The 17,313-nt window shown below is 42.9% G+C and overlaps 2 protein-coding genes across 2 annotated transcripts; one reads left to right on the forward strand and one right to left on the reverse strand.

Moving 5' to 3' along the window:
• The first annotated feature begins 1,510 nt into the window (after positions 1-1,510).
• Positions 1,511-5,346, forward strand: LOC115764544. Its single transcript, XM_030707658.1, has 6 exons — positions 1,511-2,804; positions 3,136-3,316; positions 3,376-3,853; positions 4,076-4,261; positions 4,319-4,897; positions 4,958-5,346. The coding sequence occupies exons 1-6, from the start codon at positions 1,617-1,619 to the stop codon at positions 5,226-5,228; spliced, it is 2,883 nt and encodes a 960-aa protein (XP_030563518.1). The 5' UTR covers positions 1,511-1,616; the 3' UTR covers positions 5,229-5,346.
• A 202-nt stretch (positions 5,347-5,548) lies between these two features.
• On the reverse strand, positions 5,549-7,845 carry LOC115764555 (putative elongator complex protein 4). The gene is made up of 4 exons (XM_030707677.1): positions 7,470-7,845; positions 6,519-7,408; positions 6,215-6,449; positions 5,549-6,145 (listed from the first exon to the last, which is right to left on the reverse strand). The coding sequence occupies exons 1-4, from the start codon at positions 7,618-7,620 to the stop codon at positions 6,042-6,044; spliced, it is 1,380 nt and encodes a 459-aa protein (XP_030563537.1). The 5' UTR covers positions 7,621-7,845; the 3' UTR covers positions 5,549-6,041.
• Between the last annotated feature and the right edge of the window lie 9,468 nt (positions 7,846-17,313).

Genomic DNA, 17,313 nt, shown 5'->3' on the forward strand with positions numbered 1-17,313 from the left:
ATGCTCAGTACTGAGCGTGTTCTTTGCGTTTTTGGAGACACTTTAATTGAATTTTCTTGTTGACCTGCGCTTGGTGCGCTCTCTTTATACACTCTCTCCCGCTTGTACTCCCACTCTCGCGCACTCTCTCGCTGCCCACTTTACCGTTGTGATCCACATGGCGCTGGCATATCCGCTGCCGCTGCGCAATACGCCTAGAGCCGTTCCCGGCCCTCCGCCGCCCCGCAAGCACATTAAATCATTCATTACTTCACTCATTTGGGATTGGGGTCAAAGCTGTTGTGGGCGCAACCACTTGCCAAGGGTTGCCTGGGCAATTAGAAATCACCACAGCAGCGGCAAAGATGCAAAGTGTAATCCAAATTGGGCGCTGGGGTTAAGAGGTGCAGCGTTCAATGAACTTGAACATTTTGGAGATGTGGGTGAAAAGCAGATGGGTTTACGCTTGGGTCCGAAAGAGATTAACTTGGGAATAAGCCGATTCATTTATTAACACTAGATTTACCAAACCAGTCGAAATGACTAGCTTACAATTCTATTTGTAAATTGTTGCTTTTTATACCCTGAACCCATTAAAAATGGGTATACGGGTATATTGTATTTGTGCAAAATCCAAATGTATGCAACAGGCAGAAGGAAGCTTTTCCGACCCCATAAAGTATATATATTCTTGATCAGCATCAATAGCCGAGTCGATCTAGCCATGTCTGTCTGTCTGTCTGTCTGTCCGTCTGTTCGTCTGTCTGTCTGTCCGTCTGTCCGTATGTATGAACGCAAGCCTCTCAGAACCTATAAGAGCTAGAGACTTGAAATTTTAGATGTAGGCCTGCGCAGATCGAGTTTGTTTCCGATAATCGATAACTTACTCCGTTTCCAAGCAATCGATAAAAATCGATATCGATATCCTGTTTTTTGGGCAATTTAGGTAAATAATAAGAGCCAGAGTCACCAAACTTGACATATAGCTTCTAAAATAAAATATATATATGCATTTGATGTTGGAAGAAGGGGGTTCAGGGTATCCCCTAGTCGGGAGCTCCCGACTAGAACCTCTTGCTCTTCTTAAAAGTATTCTTAATTATAAAAAAGTATTCTTAATATTCTGAATACGTGTTTCAGCAAGATGGGCAATTCCGCGCGCAACAGTGGTAAACGGTTTAAAAACAAATTTTCAAAGATCTTTAAGAGGGGTATACACGCTATTATTCTATATAGACATAGGTCGAAATTTCCCACTTCGATAACTCGGGCAAATCTCATCCGATTTTCACGAGGTTTAAGTCTTTGCCCATTGGTTGGCCTCTATCTAAATCTGGCAATATAAGTCTTGGTCAAAATTCATGGTCAAATTCATGGCACCCTCAAATATTCTATATAGACATAGGTCAAAATTTACCACAGGCGAGGCTCCAAAATTTAATGAAAACCGAATGCGAAGAATGGCCAAATTTCCCATTGAAATTTGCGTCAAAACTGAAAATATTGTGCCCCATAAGCTTAAGTCGAAAACTTATATACATATATATTTATATTTTTGTATAGGATACAAACACAGTTTGAGTAACCCTTCTTTGGATCAGCTAAGGAAAGTTGCCATCACTCAGAAGACAAAAACAATGCAAATACAAAAGCCTGAGGGTGATGCGCAGCTGGAGAATGGCGAAAATGTGGAAATGGACAACATGCTGTGCGATCTCATCGACATACACAAGGTGAAGGGCAACGAGGAGGCACTCAAGCGTGTCCTGCAGAGCATCTACAGCCAGCTGAACAGCAGCCACGAGGTCAAGTTTGGCACCAAGCTCTATGACAAGCTGATCTCGGTGGTGATCGCGGACAGGGACAACGTGCATGTGAATCGGGAGCAGATCTCCAAGGTGCTCGATGCGGTCCAGGCGCATGCACGTCAATTTCCCTGGCCGGGATTGTGTCTGCTGCGCAAACTCTCCTCGATATCGTTGTGCGAATCCTTGGGCGCCGAAGGGGATCAGCTGGCGGGCGCGCAACTGCATCCGCATGCGGGGCAAATACTGGAACATCTGTTGGATGACTTTGTGCGTGAGCTCGGGCTGGAGTGCACTTGCTCGCCGCAGCTGTTCACAGTGATCCAGGAGCTGTTGCAGTCGGAGCTGAGCGAGAACCGCCAGCTGGCCTATTCCATAATGCGCAAGCTGCTGCTCAGCATTGAGAAGTGCAAGGAGAATATTAAGGATTGCGACAAGGACTGTCCACAGGTGCAGGCGGCGCTGAGGTGCGTGGAGCCCCACTGGCCGGCCTATATTGTCATCATGGAGCAGCTGGAGCAGCAGGATTCGCACTTGGTGCTGCCCATGCTGAGCGGCCAGCTGCCACGCTTTGTGGCAAGCAGCCAGGACAACGATTGGCTCAGCTGGCTGCGAATCCTGTATCTGAGACTAGTCGATAATCACAACAAGCTTGTCGTGCGCTGGACTCTGGAATACTTTCTGCTGCACTCCAACATCACGGAGCTGCGCCGTGTCAATCTGTTGACCAAATTCCTGGATGCCACCAACAAAACTGAGCTGTACGATGCCGAGGATTACATGCTGCCGGAGCTAAATATCAAGGCGTTTGTCCAGAATAGTGGCACGCTCCAGTTTCTCGAGTCGCTGGTTACTGTGCCCTGGCTGAGTCTGCCCCTGCTGCACTGGCTGCGCAGCATGCATCCTCGCCAGCCGCATGTGGCCAAGAGTTTGCTCTTGAAGATTTGTGGGCGTGTCAGATCGTTGCAGCATGAAACTCTGCGTTATGAGGCGCAAAATCGCATGTTCGATATATTCGAGGTGAGTTTGAGTCCGTTTCAAATTGAGGTGAGTTTGAGCCCATTTCAAGTTGAGATTATGCGCTTTTGAGGTTATGTGTATAAGGTTTTGAGGTTAGGTCTCATAAAATACGGAACAGTGTTGCAAAAGCGTAGAGCAACTTTTTGGCATAAATCTCTAACCGCTTGTTCTGATTAATTGATTGACTGACTGATGATGAACGATTAGCCTAAGCCATAAGAGATATAAAGGTGAACTTTTTACCTTTAAGATTGATGAGATTTTCCGAAATTGTCGTTAACGGTGCAGAAAATCCACAACCTATTAATATATTCACACTCTTTTATTTCAGCCCACAATTGAAAGCTTCTCGCTGGGCGATTATATACAGTTTATGAAGGCGCTTTGCAGCACAAGTGATAATTTTTGTAGGGATCACAAACGTTTTACATCAAAAATTGCGAATTGCACAAATATCACTGAGGAAATGGTCTATTTCGACAAAGCCCTGTTCACAACGATTTATCGCACAGGTAAAACCAACCATAGTTTCAACTTACCCAGATTTAATGGAACTATATTATTTGTTCAGATGTCAAGGTAGGCATCGAGCTGCATAAGCAACTGAGCCAGTTGCCCCGGGCTCAGCATGGCTGGTGGCGTCTATTCTCTTTCTTTTTCAGCCTGAAACTCGAGTGTCCCAGTGAACGAATGCATATACTCGACTTTTATCAGGAGATATACGATTTGAACATAGATGTGCTCGAGCGCATCACAGATCTCAAAGAACTGCAGCAATATCTAGTCGAAAAACTCAAATGTGAAACGGAGGAGGAGATAAGTTTTGTGCAGCACCGAGCTGTCGATTGGTTTACCTGTGAGAAACTCATCACTTGGAAGCAACTGGACGAAATGAGCATCAAGCCCGGGGACTTAGTTAGTCAAGGCACCATTCTAACAGCCCAACGTATAGCGACTTTGTTAAACAACATTGAGGCCAGATTAGAGGATGAGAGCATACTTAAAGCCCTAATGGCATATCTAAAACAATATCCGGACAGCGTTTTGGTGTAAGTCTCTGTCTCAGTATTTGATACAATAGATCGATTGCAGAGTTAATTTAGCCACGTCTTTCCGTCCGTCTGTATAAACGGGGCTAGCTCAGAGCTTAAGCTACTTCCCAATATAGCCAAGTTGTTTGATATATACAGATTAGGAAAAGATTACAGGAAACAGGGTATCATTTAGTCGATCAGTTACAGTCTAACTTGCTACCACTTACCCTCTTGCAGTGCCACGGCCATTGTGAAGTACGCCTCTACGCATTGGGCCATTGAGGAAAGCGATCAGATCCTAAACGAGGTGCTCGAGGCGAGCCAGTTCCTGAACATAAACGTCCTGTGCTGCACAAAGAGCGTGCCCACAGCGCTGCTAATACGCGGCGTACTCTCGGGCAATCCACTCTCAGGCGAAAAATGGTAAGTAGAGCAGTTCGTATTTCAATCTCAACTAATGCTCCGTATTTGTCCACACAGCATCGAGTATGGTTATCTGATCAATCAGTATAATTATTTCTTCACCAGCTGTAGAAAGCGCGATAGTTATATTAATTTTGTTATTGAAGGTAAAACCGATACGAACCCACTTCTAGAGGAACTGCTGCGCATCAACAACGAGATGACCGAGAAGAAACAGCACTATCTGGATAACTCCAAGGAGCATCGCATCAAAATGCGCATCGCCAGGGCATTGCTGAGGATCACATTCAAAAGCTCCAGCTTCTGGTCGGATCAGTTGTGGCTGGCGCTTTTGGCCGCCAACGAGCGGGAGAATATTCGATATATGTACGAGTGCCTGGTGGCTCGTTGTCTGCCCAACGTGGAGCTGCTATTGAAGCGTCTGCAGCAGTTGGCCGCGCTCAAGTCCTGCCAGCAGCTGTCCTTGATCTCCGTGCTGCACATCTACTGCCTCAGCAAGTACAATCAGATCAAGGTCGAGCAGCTGCAGCGCATTGTCGATCTGCTATTGCCGCTTACGATGACCAAGGATCTGGAGATCAGACTGTTCGCCCAACTGGTTTTGCACAGGCTGCTGGTGCAGTTCGAGGACAGCAAGTATAAATAGCTTGACAACATCATTGAACCTGATTCACGGGCTCACATTCCACTTTCCAGCATCAAGCTGCCTGGCGTTACCAACATGAAGCTGGCCATTGAGGGCAGCCTGGGCCACAAGCTTCTCGAATGCCAGCACGAGGGCCGCCTGCTGCTGCCCAAGATTTGCTACCAGACTCCAGATGGGCTACAGGCAGCCGATTTCATACTATATATGACATATGCGCCGTGCGACGAATACTTTGCCGATGCGCTGCGGCCGAATATGAAACTGAAATCGGAGCTGGGCAAATATCGCAGCAGTCTCAAGATTAAAGTTGTGCCGGGCTAGTCAGCTATCCAGGGATACCCTGCAGATTGTTTAAGAAATTTTAAATGATTTATACGATATTGAAGAATTTAAATACATACCATACTTTTTATAGAATAGGCTGCACTTAAATTGCTAGTTCTAAGCGTAAAATATTCTTTTGACAAAAACTAAAAAATAAATACATATAACATATTCAAATATTAGTAAATCAAATATTTAACAAAAAATGAAAACCAATTGCAGTTGTACTTAAAATTTGTGTATATAATTGCAATAAAAAAAAAAAATAAAAACCAAATTGTATAAAAACTACTTTTTAAAAAATTTCAATGGCTTTTTGTTGTTGTTTTAATACATATATAACTACATAAAATCTTACAAATTTTGCTCGCATCTCTTCATTTTTTTTTTTTTTTGGAAAATAATTTTCACATGCACACACAACGTATATATGGAAATTTTGGGCGCACTCTGTGTACAATATTGTGTTATTATTATTAACTATTTAAAATAAGAAAACTTGTAAAATTGGTTGTACTAACGGCGTCTGCGTCTAATAAACGCCAAACGCTCTATATTGTATATATAATTGGTAATTGTTTTATAACTTTTTCAGCATTTTTGCTTTTGCTGTGGCTTTCAGTTTTTAGTTTTTGTTTTGGGTTGATTTTGAGGCCAAATAATGAGTTGGTTTGTTGTACAAAAGATTTGATTTGCATTCGCACAGCTTTGGGATTTTTTGTTTGCGCAGAGACAGAGTATAAAATTAGGTTTAATGAAACAACCAACAAAACGTGCTGGCAATGGCCATAATATCGGGCCAAACAGGCACTAGAAATCCATGGAAACATTTGAATTGACCGGCACATTGGCGCTGCAGTTGGGCAAGGCCATCATATCAGCAGCTGCCGCCTGATCCGACGTCTCCTGCAGCTCTGCAAAGATAATTAAAACACATTCAACAGGTAATTGGAGGGTTTGTGTTCGGGTGCAGCAGCTCCTACCTGGTGGCAGATGCAGCTTCTCAATGACAAACTTCTTGCGGCGCAGCTTAAATGCCAGATCTGTGGTCTCGGGCATGTGCACAGCCAGCGTATTAATGGCGCTCATCTTGTGCAGATGCAACAGGCCGCTGTACTCCTTGAAGGCCGGATGCGTTTCACGCTCAGAGCCGGCAAACGATTCCAGCTCAATGGCATAGTCCACCAATTGACGTATCTTGGGCACCAAGCTCGTTTCCTGTATCAATCATTAAATCAGTAGCTGCTCAAGATGTCGCAAATTTCCGTGAATCTATTGTTTACTCACATATTTGGCTATCAGATGCATGGGCATTGTGATGAAACAGACGGCGGTACAGCTGCGCACGCTGGCGCGCAATATGGTTAGAAACTTGAGTAGATCCTCGGCAAAGTGCTCATCGTACCAGAGTGGCGAGCCCAGCGAGGTGAGGCAGACGCGGCACAGATTCTTCTGCTGCACATTGGTGCCCGGCTCGAAGCTCTCGTCGTTCAGCAGCAGCTGCAGATAGTCGAGCAGGCGGCCATAGCGTGGATTGTAGAAGAAATGTGGCTGAGCGGCTGGCGGCGATGCTGTTGCAGTTGCCGTCGCAGTTGCAGTTGCAGTTGCAGTTGTTGTTGCGGCTGTGCTTGTTGCATTGTTGGCAGTGCTGCTGTCCGTGGTAGCATTGTCATTGTTGTTGTTGTTGTTGTTATTGTTGTTGCTGGCAGTGCTTTGGGCCTCGAGCTGAACAACTGGAGCTGCTTCATCGCCGCTAGCAGCAGCAGTTGGCTCCAGCGAGCTGGTGGAGTTGCATATGTCATCCTCTTGGACAACAATGTTGGCTTTGTTGTTGTCATCCCAGATGGTGGCTTGGGCATAGGAGAGCATCATCGGTTCCATGTGCTCCATCAAGTTAAAATGATGTCCAATTTTGGCAGTGGCCTGCTCCGAATTGACCAGCGGCAAGTCGCTGTAGCGAAAGGCAATGCGCAGCCCATTCTTATCCGCCGGCTGCTCTTGCTCCTGGCGCTGCTCCTGCTCCACCTCCTCGTCGGTCAGCGGCTTGGGCAGACGACGCAGCATTTCCGCTGGCAAATCGTCCAGGCTGCCCAGAAATATCTCCTGCTTGGACAGCACGCCCTCCGCCAAGAAGTACTTGACCAGCACCTTGGCGTGCGTCATAAATCGATCCTCCTCTGCGCGAACAACAGTTAGAATATCAGATAGCCATTACTGCGTTTCGCAGTTTCCACTTACCAATCAGGCATATCGAGCCGATGGGCAGTCCGCCGCCTAAAATCAGATCGAGCGATGGATTACCGCTGGAGGTGATCACCTGGGCGGTGTGGGGGCTTGTGCGTGTGCCACGGATTGGTTTTTGCACGGTCCGTTTGCGAAAACTCGTCATGTCTCAACAATTTTCCACTATTGCGTTACGTTTATCAGTTCTCTTTTTTGTTTGCCGGGAAAAAGAAGACGGAATGTGTGCAAGGGAAAAATGTGCTAAAAATGGACACCAGCCCGACTTGGTATTAAATACTTGAATCTTTTTTGACAAATATCTATGCTTAATGCGTTAATAGCCTGATCTTTATTTGATTAAATCACTGTATAAATGTAAAAAAATATAAATGCAAATGTAAATTATATAAAATTGTCATTCAATGTGCACTTTCAAGTCGTGGTGACAGTTCTAACTATGCTTTTAAATTCATGTGTGCAAATTGCCTTCAAATCGACCGACCGCCACAGCATGTTGTTGAAATTCCTTCAGATTTTTCTACACTTTGTTGTTGTGCGATGTTTACGGACACTGCGATGCTTATAGCAATTGCTGTCAAACGGTTTTGCTTAGCAATGCACAGCGGCTGCCAAACTGTTGATGAACATTTCAGTTTTGTGGATTTGATAATTTAAGCACAATGTAAAACAAATTATTATTAATTTTTTACTTTTTAATTGTTCATATGTGTAATCTGTGTTAATTGTACTGCACAATTACTGTACCAAGGCGGCTGGTGTCCTGACAAGGACCATTTTGGCATATTGTTGAGTTTATATCTGGCGATGTTCACAGCAATTTCCTTGAAACTGTATGGCTGAGCAATGCACAGAGGCTGTAAAACTTTTTTGAACATTTAAAATTCTTACCAATCTAAATTAAACTGAATAATTTTTGTTTCTTGTGTGCGTTATACCGAATATTTACTGTAGCCAGTCGGCTTGTGTCCTGGCTACAAAAGCAACCGTTTAGCAAATCAAACATGCTGCGGGTTATCCTTAAGCGTGTGTGGCAGCTGGCACGCCCCGCGTCCTCTGAAAGGATAATTGCGCCCATTTGCGCAAAAAGGATGCGGCGGCTGTTGTTTTAATTACAGGTTACAGCCTGTACAAAGGACTAACAAGGATAATGATGAAAAGGCAAATGGAAAATGCTCCGCAAGACACCATCCGAAAGAGTTAAGCGACGGCTCCAAAGTCGAATTGAAAAATGTGAAATCTCTGCGTGGACTTTCCTGGAAGCCACAGGACACGCAACATGGCAAAAAAACAGTAAAAAGGACGCAGGACATGCAGTCAAATGGCGTCAGTCTTCTGCGTGGGAAAGGTAAACAGCAAGAGGACAATAAATAATGGGCTGTGCACAGGCAGAAAGGACAATACAGGACAATAATTATTGATTGCAGGCGACACACTGGCACACACACACACGCACACATAGCCAAATCCTGCCGAATTGCAAAACAAGGAGAACGAGCGCCCATTAAAGTGTTTGCCAAAGGATTGCGTGTCCTGCGCGTTGCACAGGACTTGTGTAATTTATGGCCAGGACTGACCAGCATGCCCAGCCGCAGCAGCTGGCACCACCCGTCGGCGCAAACCGAACGTGGTCAACTCCGGTAGGGGCAGCAGTTAGAAGAAGAAGTAAACCCATTGTTGAATCCTTTGACTCCTTTGACTCATTTAATTACGAATTTATGTGGCATGGCCAATGCGTTTGGACATGGCCGACGGCGCAGGCGCAACAAATCCATATTTGACTGGCAATAATCACGCGGCGGCGGCAGGACGAAAAGGATAGTGAAAGTGTGCGGCAAAGGGGCTACAATAAAAACATGTGCACACAAGAAAGAAGAAAATCTAAATATAAACGACGCGTGGCCGTGTCCTTTTTTACTAAGCACAACAAGTGTTAAGCATGTGACTGCCAAACTGTGGCAGCTATTGCACTCAAACTGTGAATGGAAAATGTAGCTATTGATTGACTGATTGAGTGATTGACTGACTGATGAGCTAAGCAAAGAGCCTTCTCAACTAGCTAACTAAATATTCAGCGTAGAGCTTAACTTATCTGTTGCAGCGGACAAGGTGTTCCTTAGGAAAATTCCTAGTGTAGTTACGGAAAATTGGTGGAAAACGGTTGAGCGTAAATGTTTTGATCCCACGTGATTTTAAACTTATATACAAAGAGGTTTGTTTGCGGAAAATTGTTTGGATGGAAATTTTTCCTTTTAGCCAATTGACTTCAAAAGCATTTTCAAATATTAACATAAAACAAGATGGGTTCCACTGGTCCCAGTAAATCCACAGCTTCGCGTGGAAATGGATGCTCAAGATTATTTTGGATATGTTTTTAATCGTCCGTCGGAAAATGGTGCGGAAAGTTTTAATGTTAGCTATAATATCTGGTTTCAGAAAATCCACAGTTTTGCGTGGAAACGGGAAATCAAGTTAATTTAAATATGTTTTTTAATCTAAAAGGCTGCCAAAGGCTGCGAAAACTTGTTAAATACAATTTGAATTGCTTTGTCCGTGCAATGCCGGTCTATTTCGGGCATTACCAGCTATATATCATTGTATACTGTTTCCCCAAATCCACTGTTCTGCGTGAAAATGGAATCCATGTCAGTTAAAAGACGTTCTCTAATCCACGGCCGGCAAAGGGTGCGTACAATTTTTGGATATAAATCGAACACTTTGCCCGTGCAATGCCGGGCTATATCAGCTATATAGCATTGGATGCCAGGACTCGCGCTGCATATGTGATAAATGGCTTGGTCCTTCGCCAGCTGACAGGAAGTCAAACGACAAATTAACTCGACTAAACTACACGCGGCGGCGCACATTTTCGGTTTTATTTTTATAGTCGTTGACATTTTTTTAATGAATTTTTGGGACTTGGATGCGGGGAAAATTTGTGGAAAAGTCGAGGGAAAAGTGTGCCCTGGCGGGGCAGGGGATGGGGGGAGGGGGGGAGTTAGTGGGGCAAGCCGTTGCTGTAGATTCTCAAGTGTTTTCGATGGCGTTCATTTCGACAGTTTGGAGTGTGTGTGGATGTCCTTTTTAGCGATAACAAAAGAAGTAGGATGTTTTTTAGGCGCAGGATAGAAAAAACTCTTGACAAGAAAATCTCAGGAACTGTTATGAGAATTTTCAAAAAGTTACCAATGCTTTCTTCGAATTGCTTCAAACCTAAACATCAAACTTGTTTCTTCGACTGCAGAAACATTTACAGGGTATTGGCCAGTCGTTCTCTTTTAAGTTTTAAATTCTTTTAGGGCCTGATTTGTAGTGCTCTCGAGCTTTGATTGAGACGAAGCTGTCTTGTTTTTGCCTGACATAGCTTCAAGTTGTGGCTGTGGGCGTTACATGCCGCACGCACAGGACATGTGTGTGCCGCATGTCCTGCGCCCCACAGGTAAGTTGCGCGCATAAGCTGGCCACGCCTGCCCCCGCCCCTTTTCAGTCCATTTTAAGCTACGTTTTACTTTTTTGTTGGCTGCTTTCTTCCTTTCTGGCGGACATTCGTTGCCTCATGTCGTGATGTCCTGATGCTCCTGCCTGGTCGCTAGGATACCCTTTTGCTTTTAAGGCAGCCGCCTGTTATTTGATGCCTTGTTAACTTTCATCTGCGGGGTGTTTGGGGAGGGTGCGCAGGCGGTAAAGCAGGAATTCGGCTTGTTTTAGCTTGTTTTTTACTTTCTATTTTTTTTGTTTCTTCGGGCAGCAGCTTCTTGTTTTTCAATGAATGTCCTTTCTGGCTAGGACAATGCGTGCTGCTGCCGCTGCTCGTTTTTCTTCTAATGAAAAGAAAAGTGGGCTTTCATTTTTCATTTTCTTGTATACTATTTTTTATTTTATTTTTTTCGGGCACTTCTTTGAGCTGGGATGAGTCCGCTTCGTGGTATTCGCTTTCATGTACCTTGGAGTTTATTAGCTTTAAGCTGGGGGCAACATGACCCTGTATGTGTGTGTGTGTTTGTGTGTGTATGTGTGTGTGTACGTGGACAGCTCTTTGGGTTACCTGGGCAGCCGGGCGCCTTTGAAAATTAAAGCAATTATCGCGAGAGGTTAGCTGGGAAACAGTTTAAAAAGCTTCAGAAAAATATGGCAAGCTTATGTATTGGGATTTTGGGTAAAGATCAGAATTGGCTCTGTAAAAGCTTTAAAGTTTTTCTCGAAGGAAATATTACCTTGAAGTTACGCTTAAAATGTTTTAGGCAAGGTTTGTAAAGCTTGATTGAGGTTCATGCGTAAAGCACTTACATTTGACAGCTACATCCACTTTAAGAATGAATAAATTTATAAAGCATACATAGGTATAGCCAAAAGGTATTTTAAACTAATGCTTAAAGCTTTGGTAAGCTTTCAGGTTTAGTATTAATTGACAGTTAAAGCTATTTTAAGATTGAACAAATCTGTAAGGCATGCTGAAATTATTTTTCAGCTTTCAAAGCAAATATTAAAGCTCTTTCATACGACAGGTAAAGCTTTGAGAAGCTTTTCGAATTATCATTGAAGCTCTAACCTACAGCTAGTTCAAGGTTGAAAAAACTATAAAGTAAACAAACAATCAAAGCTCAGCTTAAGTGTAGGCTTAAAGCTTCGGCTAGCTTTTCGAGTTGATATGAAAGGTCTCATAGTTTTAAAGATCGAGCCAGTTTGAGGTTAAGTGCTGATTGTGATAAGAGTATGTTAGAGTTGTGTACGATAAAGCTCGCTTATCAGAAAATATTATTTCAAGATCAATCCTATAGCTAAGCTTAAGCTTAGCTGGTTTTACAGCTACAATAAGGGCTGCTGCTAGGTTTGAGAGTCACTTTAAACCAATTCCATTTACATATTTCACACGCTACTCAGATGACGCGCCACTTCATTAATAACCCAACATATCCTGTCACACTCGAGTAATTCCCGGGCAAGGTGTCCAAGTGGTTGAGCATCCACTGCAGCTGCTGTGTCCGCCGATCCTTTGACATATTTAGACATCCTGTCTGTTCGTCCGTCTGCCCCCAAAGAGCTGCCCTAATCAGGGCTCGTAAATATTTTGAGCAGCTCACATCGTTTACAAGTTTTGAATTACCTTCAAGCGAGTCATTTATCACATTTGAATGGAAGTACTTGCCCAGCCCTTGGCTCGTTGTGATTGGCCAACCGCACAAAAAGGGTTAACCCAGCCGCACAACCCTTGGAGCAGGCACAACCCTTAGCTAAAGCTTGGACTGCAGCTTTTCAAATGGCCGCTCGCCTGCTGCGATTTGTGCTGCGGCTTGTTGATTTCCAACTCAGCCTTTGTTTAGCTCTTGTGTGCACTCAGCAGGCGGTCAGAGCTTTCAGTTCGCAGCAGTTCGAGGAGGAGTTCGGGACTTAAGATTTCACTAGACTGCATCGCATTAGGCTCCAGCTGGTTTGCGGTCTTAATTGCTGTGGTTTTTGTGCAAATATTTTAGCTGCTTTTGGCCAAGTGCTACACACATACTTGTGCTCCGTCCCGCTCTAAGCCGCTCGCTTAGGCACCTTGCCACAATGCACCCTTTCCACAGCTCGCTTTGTCGGCGGATTTAGTCTAATCGCTTTGTTTTGTAGGTGGTGGCTTAGGATTTCAGGCGCTGGCTCGCTTTGATGTCGCATTGGTTGCAAAGGATTACCGCAAAGGCTGGAACACCCTGTATCCAAAAATAGGAGAAGAATGATCGCAAGGTAAAGAGAAGTTCTTTGAAGCGAAGAAACATTACATTCTTAATTCAAAAAAGAGTTTATATATGATTCTGACATAGTTCTAATAGATTTAAGCGGAAAATCCTAATGTCATTTGATTAAAATGAAGATCGCATTCCGATAAAGTTTCTACTTGATATGAGCAGAAACCCTATTTTCCAGACTATAGTAGCTCGGGGACTATGCCAGCTGGGTGGATGAAATTTGGTAGGGAGACTCTTGAAGGCCTCATTGTTGAAATTTGACAAATCCAACTTAGTAACAGTTCTATTTTAGACATTACCACCTATATGCACCAAGCGAAGAGCAAAGTTTTTACACTCGAAGAAAAGTTATTTTCTAAATTAACAAAGTCTCTACTCATTCGAGTACAAACCTCCCTATATGCCCGACCATACGAACTCAGAGACTATATCAGCTAGGCGCACAAAATTTGGTATGCAGACTCTCTGAGGTCCCCTTTTTAAAGTATCATTAGGCATTATCTAATTAAAATAAATATAATTGAAAAAAGGAAAGAACAACTCTCGCACGCCACGTTGCCTGCGGAAGGACACTTGCACGTGTTGGCAGGAAGTCCCCAATGCATTGGCATTCCAGGAACTGTCTGGCAAAGGATGCTAGCTCATAGGAGTGTCACATAGATACACTGTCGCGTCCTGTTTGTGGGCGTGCAATTGTCGCAGCTCATAAAAAACAATAACTAGGTAGCTGGATAAAAAATTTATGAGTTAGTTGGCAGAGACAGGGCAAGGCAACAGGACATCGACATGTGTCTTTAACTCCGACTGACAGCAGCAAATGTGACTGTTTGTTGTGTGTGCCAGGAGGGTGGGGTAGCAGTGGTGTGCGGGGGTGTGGGGGCAAGGCTAGCTGTTGCATTTTATGCGCCAGCTTAAGTTGCCCAACAAATTTTCATATGTTAAGCTCGGGCTTGGAGTGTGCCGCACATTCAAAATAATATTTTTTTGGGGCTGGGATTTTAACACGAATTAAGCAGTTTTTATGTGCTGCCCCCGCCCCCTTCCCCACACACCAGGTAAGCTCCAAGCTTGTGGCAAAGCCGCCTAATGGCCACTTAACTGAATTTATTTTTACGGCGGCACAAGGCTCTATTCCCTGGCAGGATCAACTGTTATATATACATGTGGCTCAGTTTACAGGCTGGGCCAAAAATCTGTGCCAATTTCATTTGTTAGCAAAACTTCGGCACTGGCTTAGACAATCCGCTTAACCCCTAGTCCTGGTGTCAGTGTCCAGCCTAATCCCTTCCAGGGAAATCGTGTGCTCTGGCATTTCAAAAACGTGCCGCAACATTTGCATATATCCTATATCAAAAGTAGGTGTAACCGTCGGCTGCAAATTAGCCAAACTGTTTGCAAACTCTGGACGCTTCGTGTTCGGCTTAGACGGTTCGTCCTGTGATCTGCTCTGCAGGATCTATGCCCTGAACCTTGGCCGTGTGCAGCGAGGCGTGTGCTATTAGCCGTCTAATGCCAGTGTTTACTTTACTAATCAATGCCCAGCCGGCGGCTTCAGCCTGGGCTTCAGCTGCCCAATCTCAGATCTCAGTTTTGGTTTGGCCTTTCCCTACCCGTTGCTCATTAGATGCCCAAAGTGTGGCATGGCCCAACCGGCTGGTTAAGCTACTTGGTAATTAGCCAGTGGGTAGTGCAATGGATTACAACTGTTTAGGCCAGGCGCATAATGCGAGAGAAACGGGGTTTTCTCTTCAAGCACTGCAAGGATTCCAGGCTTTTCGATAAGTTTTAGCACACAGTAAAATATGTTGGCCCAAATTAAATATATAAAATATATAAATAAAAATTCAAATGTAAAATTTTACATTTAAAATTATATGCTGTCTTTCAATTTAGGTCAACAATAATATTTACTCTACTTATTCACAATTGATTCTTTGTTTTTCGTCATTTAAACATTTACTTAAAACCCTTTTTAGCCCCATTTACTTATTTTTTGGCCTGATACTTTAACAGAAATTTTTAAAAAGACTTTTATTTGTTTCAAAAACTTTAACCCAAATTTTAGCAATATTTTTGCCTGATCTAAACCGCTCTTTATGTTACAGAATAAAAGTGGACGTTAAATCATTGCATTAGTCCTCCTTACAATTTAATTATTAACTTATTAGTTGGCTTGAAACATGAACAAAATTTGAAAACAAACTTGTAAAGGGTTCATTAGCAAGATTTGTTGGACTTAAAGCGTTGCAATCTCACTCCTTGCAACACATTTACTTATTAATGAAATTAAGCTTAGCCTTAACCAATTTTTAAGCCTAGCTTTCTCTCAACAGGATAGAATCATAAGAGACAATAACTCCATGGTAAGACGCAGGACCAGTATCAATTATTTGAAGTAAATATTTTTTTGCAGTGCCGTCTATAAACTTTTATAATATCCCATAGAAAAAACATTTATGGTATATTTCTTTACTAATAATAATTATTGCTACATTTTCTACCAAATTAATTTGTGTTTCAATTCTTTAAAGGAAAAAAACGATCATATTTTACTCGATTTTTTGGTCAAGTCCAAAATAGTTCTAACTCTAAAGATTGTTTGCGTGCACTCTTTAAGGCCAGCTCGCTTTGATCGGGCATAGACCTTTCCGCTGTGCGAGCATTTGCCGCATTTCTTTTAACACCTACGATTTATACGTGTTGTCCTTCGATATTATACCCTATAATGGGCTAATTCCTGAATGCACATTGTCTACCCTTTGGAATTGACAGGACGACTTTTATTGCGCACCTATTTGTAACCTTAGGGTTAAGGAACCCTTTGCCTTTCGGCTAAGATGCTTGCGGTAATTTAAGGCCGCATTGTTTGCTTCGGCTACCCCTCGCTGCATTTTCCCCCTCGCTCCGTTTAACCCCAAGACATTGTCTGGTTCGCACCTAATGTAACCCTATAAATGCGAGCCGAGTTTCAGCTATTCTTTAACCATTTTTTAATGGTGCTTCATGTCCTTTGTGTGCGAGCTGGCTGTCTTGGAGTTTGTTTGCCAGGATTTATCGTTGTTCGATTTTTTATGCTCAATCTGGAAATACTTTAGGGCCTCTGTGTGGACTGCCTTACCCCTATTTGTGAGCTGCTTAACCTTTTAACCAATGCCAGAGAATTCCCTTTCTTGTAGGTGTTTTGATTTATTGGCATTTTCAGTTATTGTTTGCGATTTGATAAGTTGCCAAAGGACCAAAAGGATGTGCCCAGACAGGGTGTGCCAGCACTGTTTGTACTCCTTTTTTGTCTGAAAAAAAACCATTGAGGATTGTCTTGCAGTCCGCTTTTCTTTTTACGCTCTGCAGGTTGAGCAACTATATTCCTGGAACTCTCAATGAAATAAGGTAAATGCCGTTCGAAGTCATATTTCGGGAAATATTGCAGCTATCAAGCTGAAATTTGGTATGTGGATCTGAAATTAATCAATTGATCTGGCTTGTGGCTAAAACTAGAGGTTATAATTGTAGACTTTAATTTATTAAAGGGTACAGTATTCGTCTTTACTGACATAAATATTTTTTTCACTTAAGAGTCATATTTCGGGAAATATTGCAGCTATCAAGCTGAAAATTGGTATGTGGATCTCATATTAATCAATGAATTTGGCTTGTTCCTAAAACTAGAGGTTGTAATTGTAGATTTCCATTTATTAAAGTCGTCTTAACTATTCGTCTTAAGTAACATACAAATTTTCTTTGGTATTTATATGCACTCTTCTTTTAAGAGTCATATTTCGCGAAATATTGCAGTTATCATGCTGAAAATTGATATGTGAATCAAAAATTCATCAAATGTTCTGGTACTCATCTAAAACTGGATCTAAGAACTGTAGGTTTGCTTTTATTGAAGAGTACAACATTGGTTATATTGTATTTTGGAACATATTTCTTCGGTATTTCCTAACACTTTTCATTTAGGGGTCATATTTCGGGAAATATTGCAGCTATAAAGCTGAAAATTGGTATGTGGATTTGAAATTCATCAAATGTTTAGATTAATATCCAAAACTGCAGCTTGCAATTATTCTTCTGGTTTTATTGAAGAGTATAAAATTCATAAAACTGTATCATAGCTC

Source organism: Drosophila novamexicana, unplaced genomic scaffold (genome assembly GCF_003285875.2).
Source record: "Drosophila novamexicana strain 15010-1031.04,08,12 unplaced genomic scaffold, DnovRS2.1 tig00000858-arrow-arrow-pilon, whole genome shotgun sequence".
NCBI classification, from domain to species: Eukaryota; Metazoa; Arthropoda; class Insecta; order Diptera; family Drosophilidae; genus Drosophila; species Drosophila novamexicana.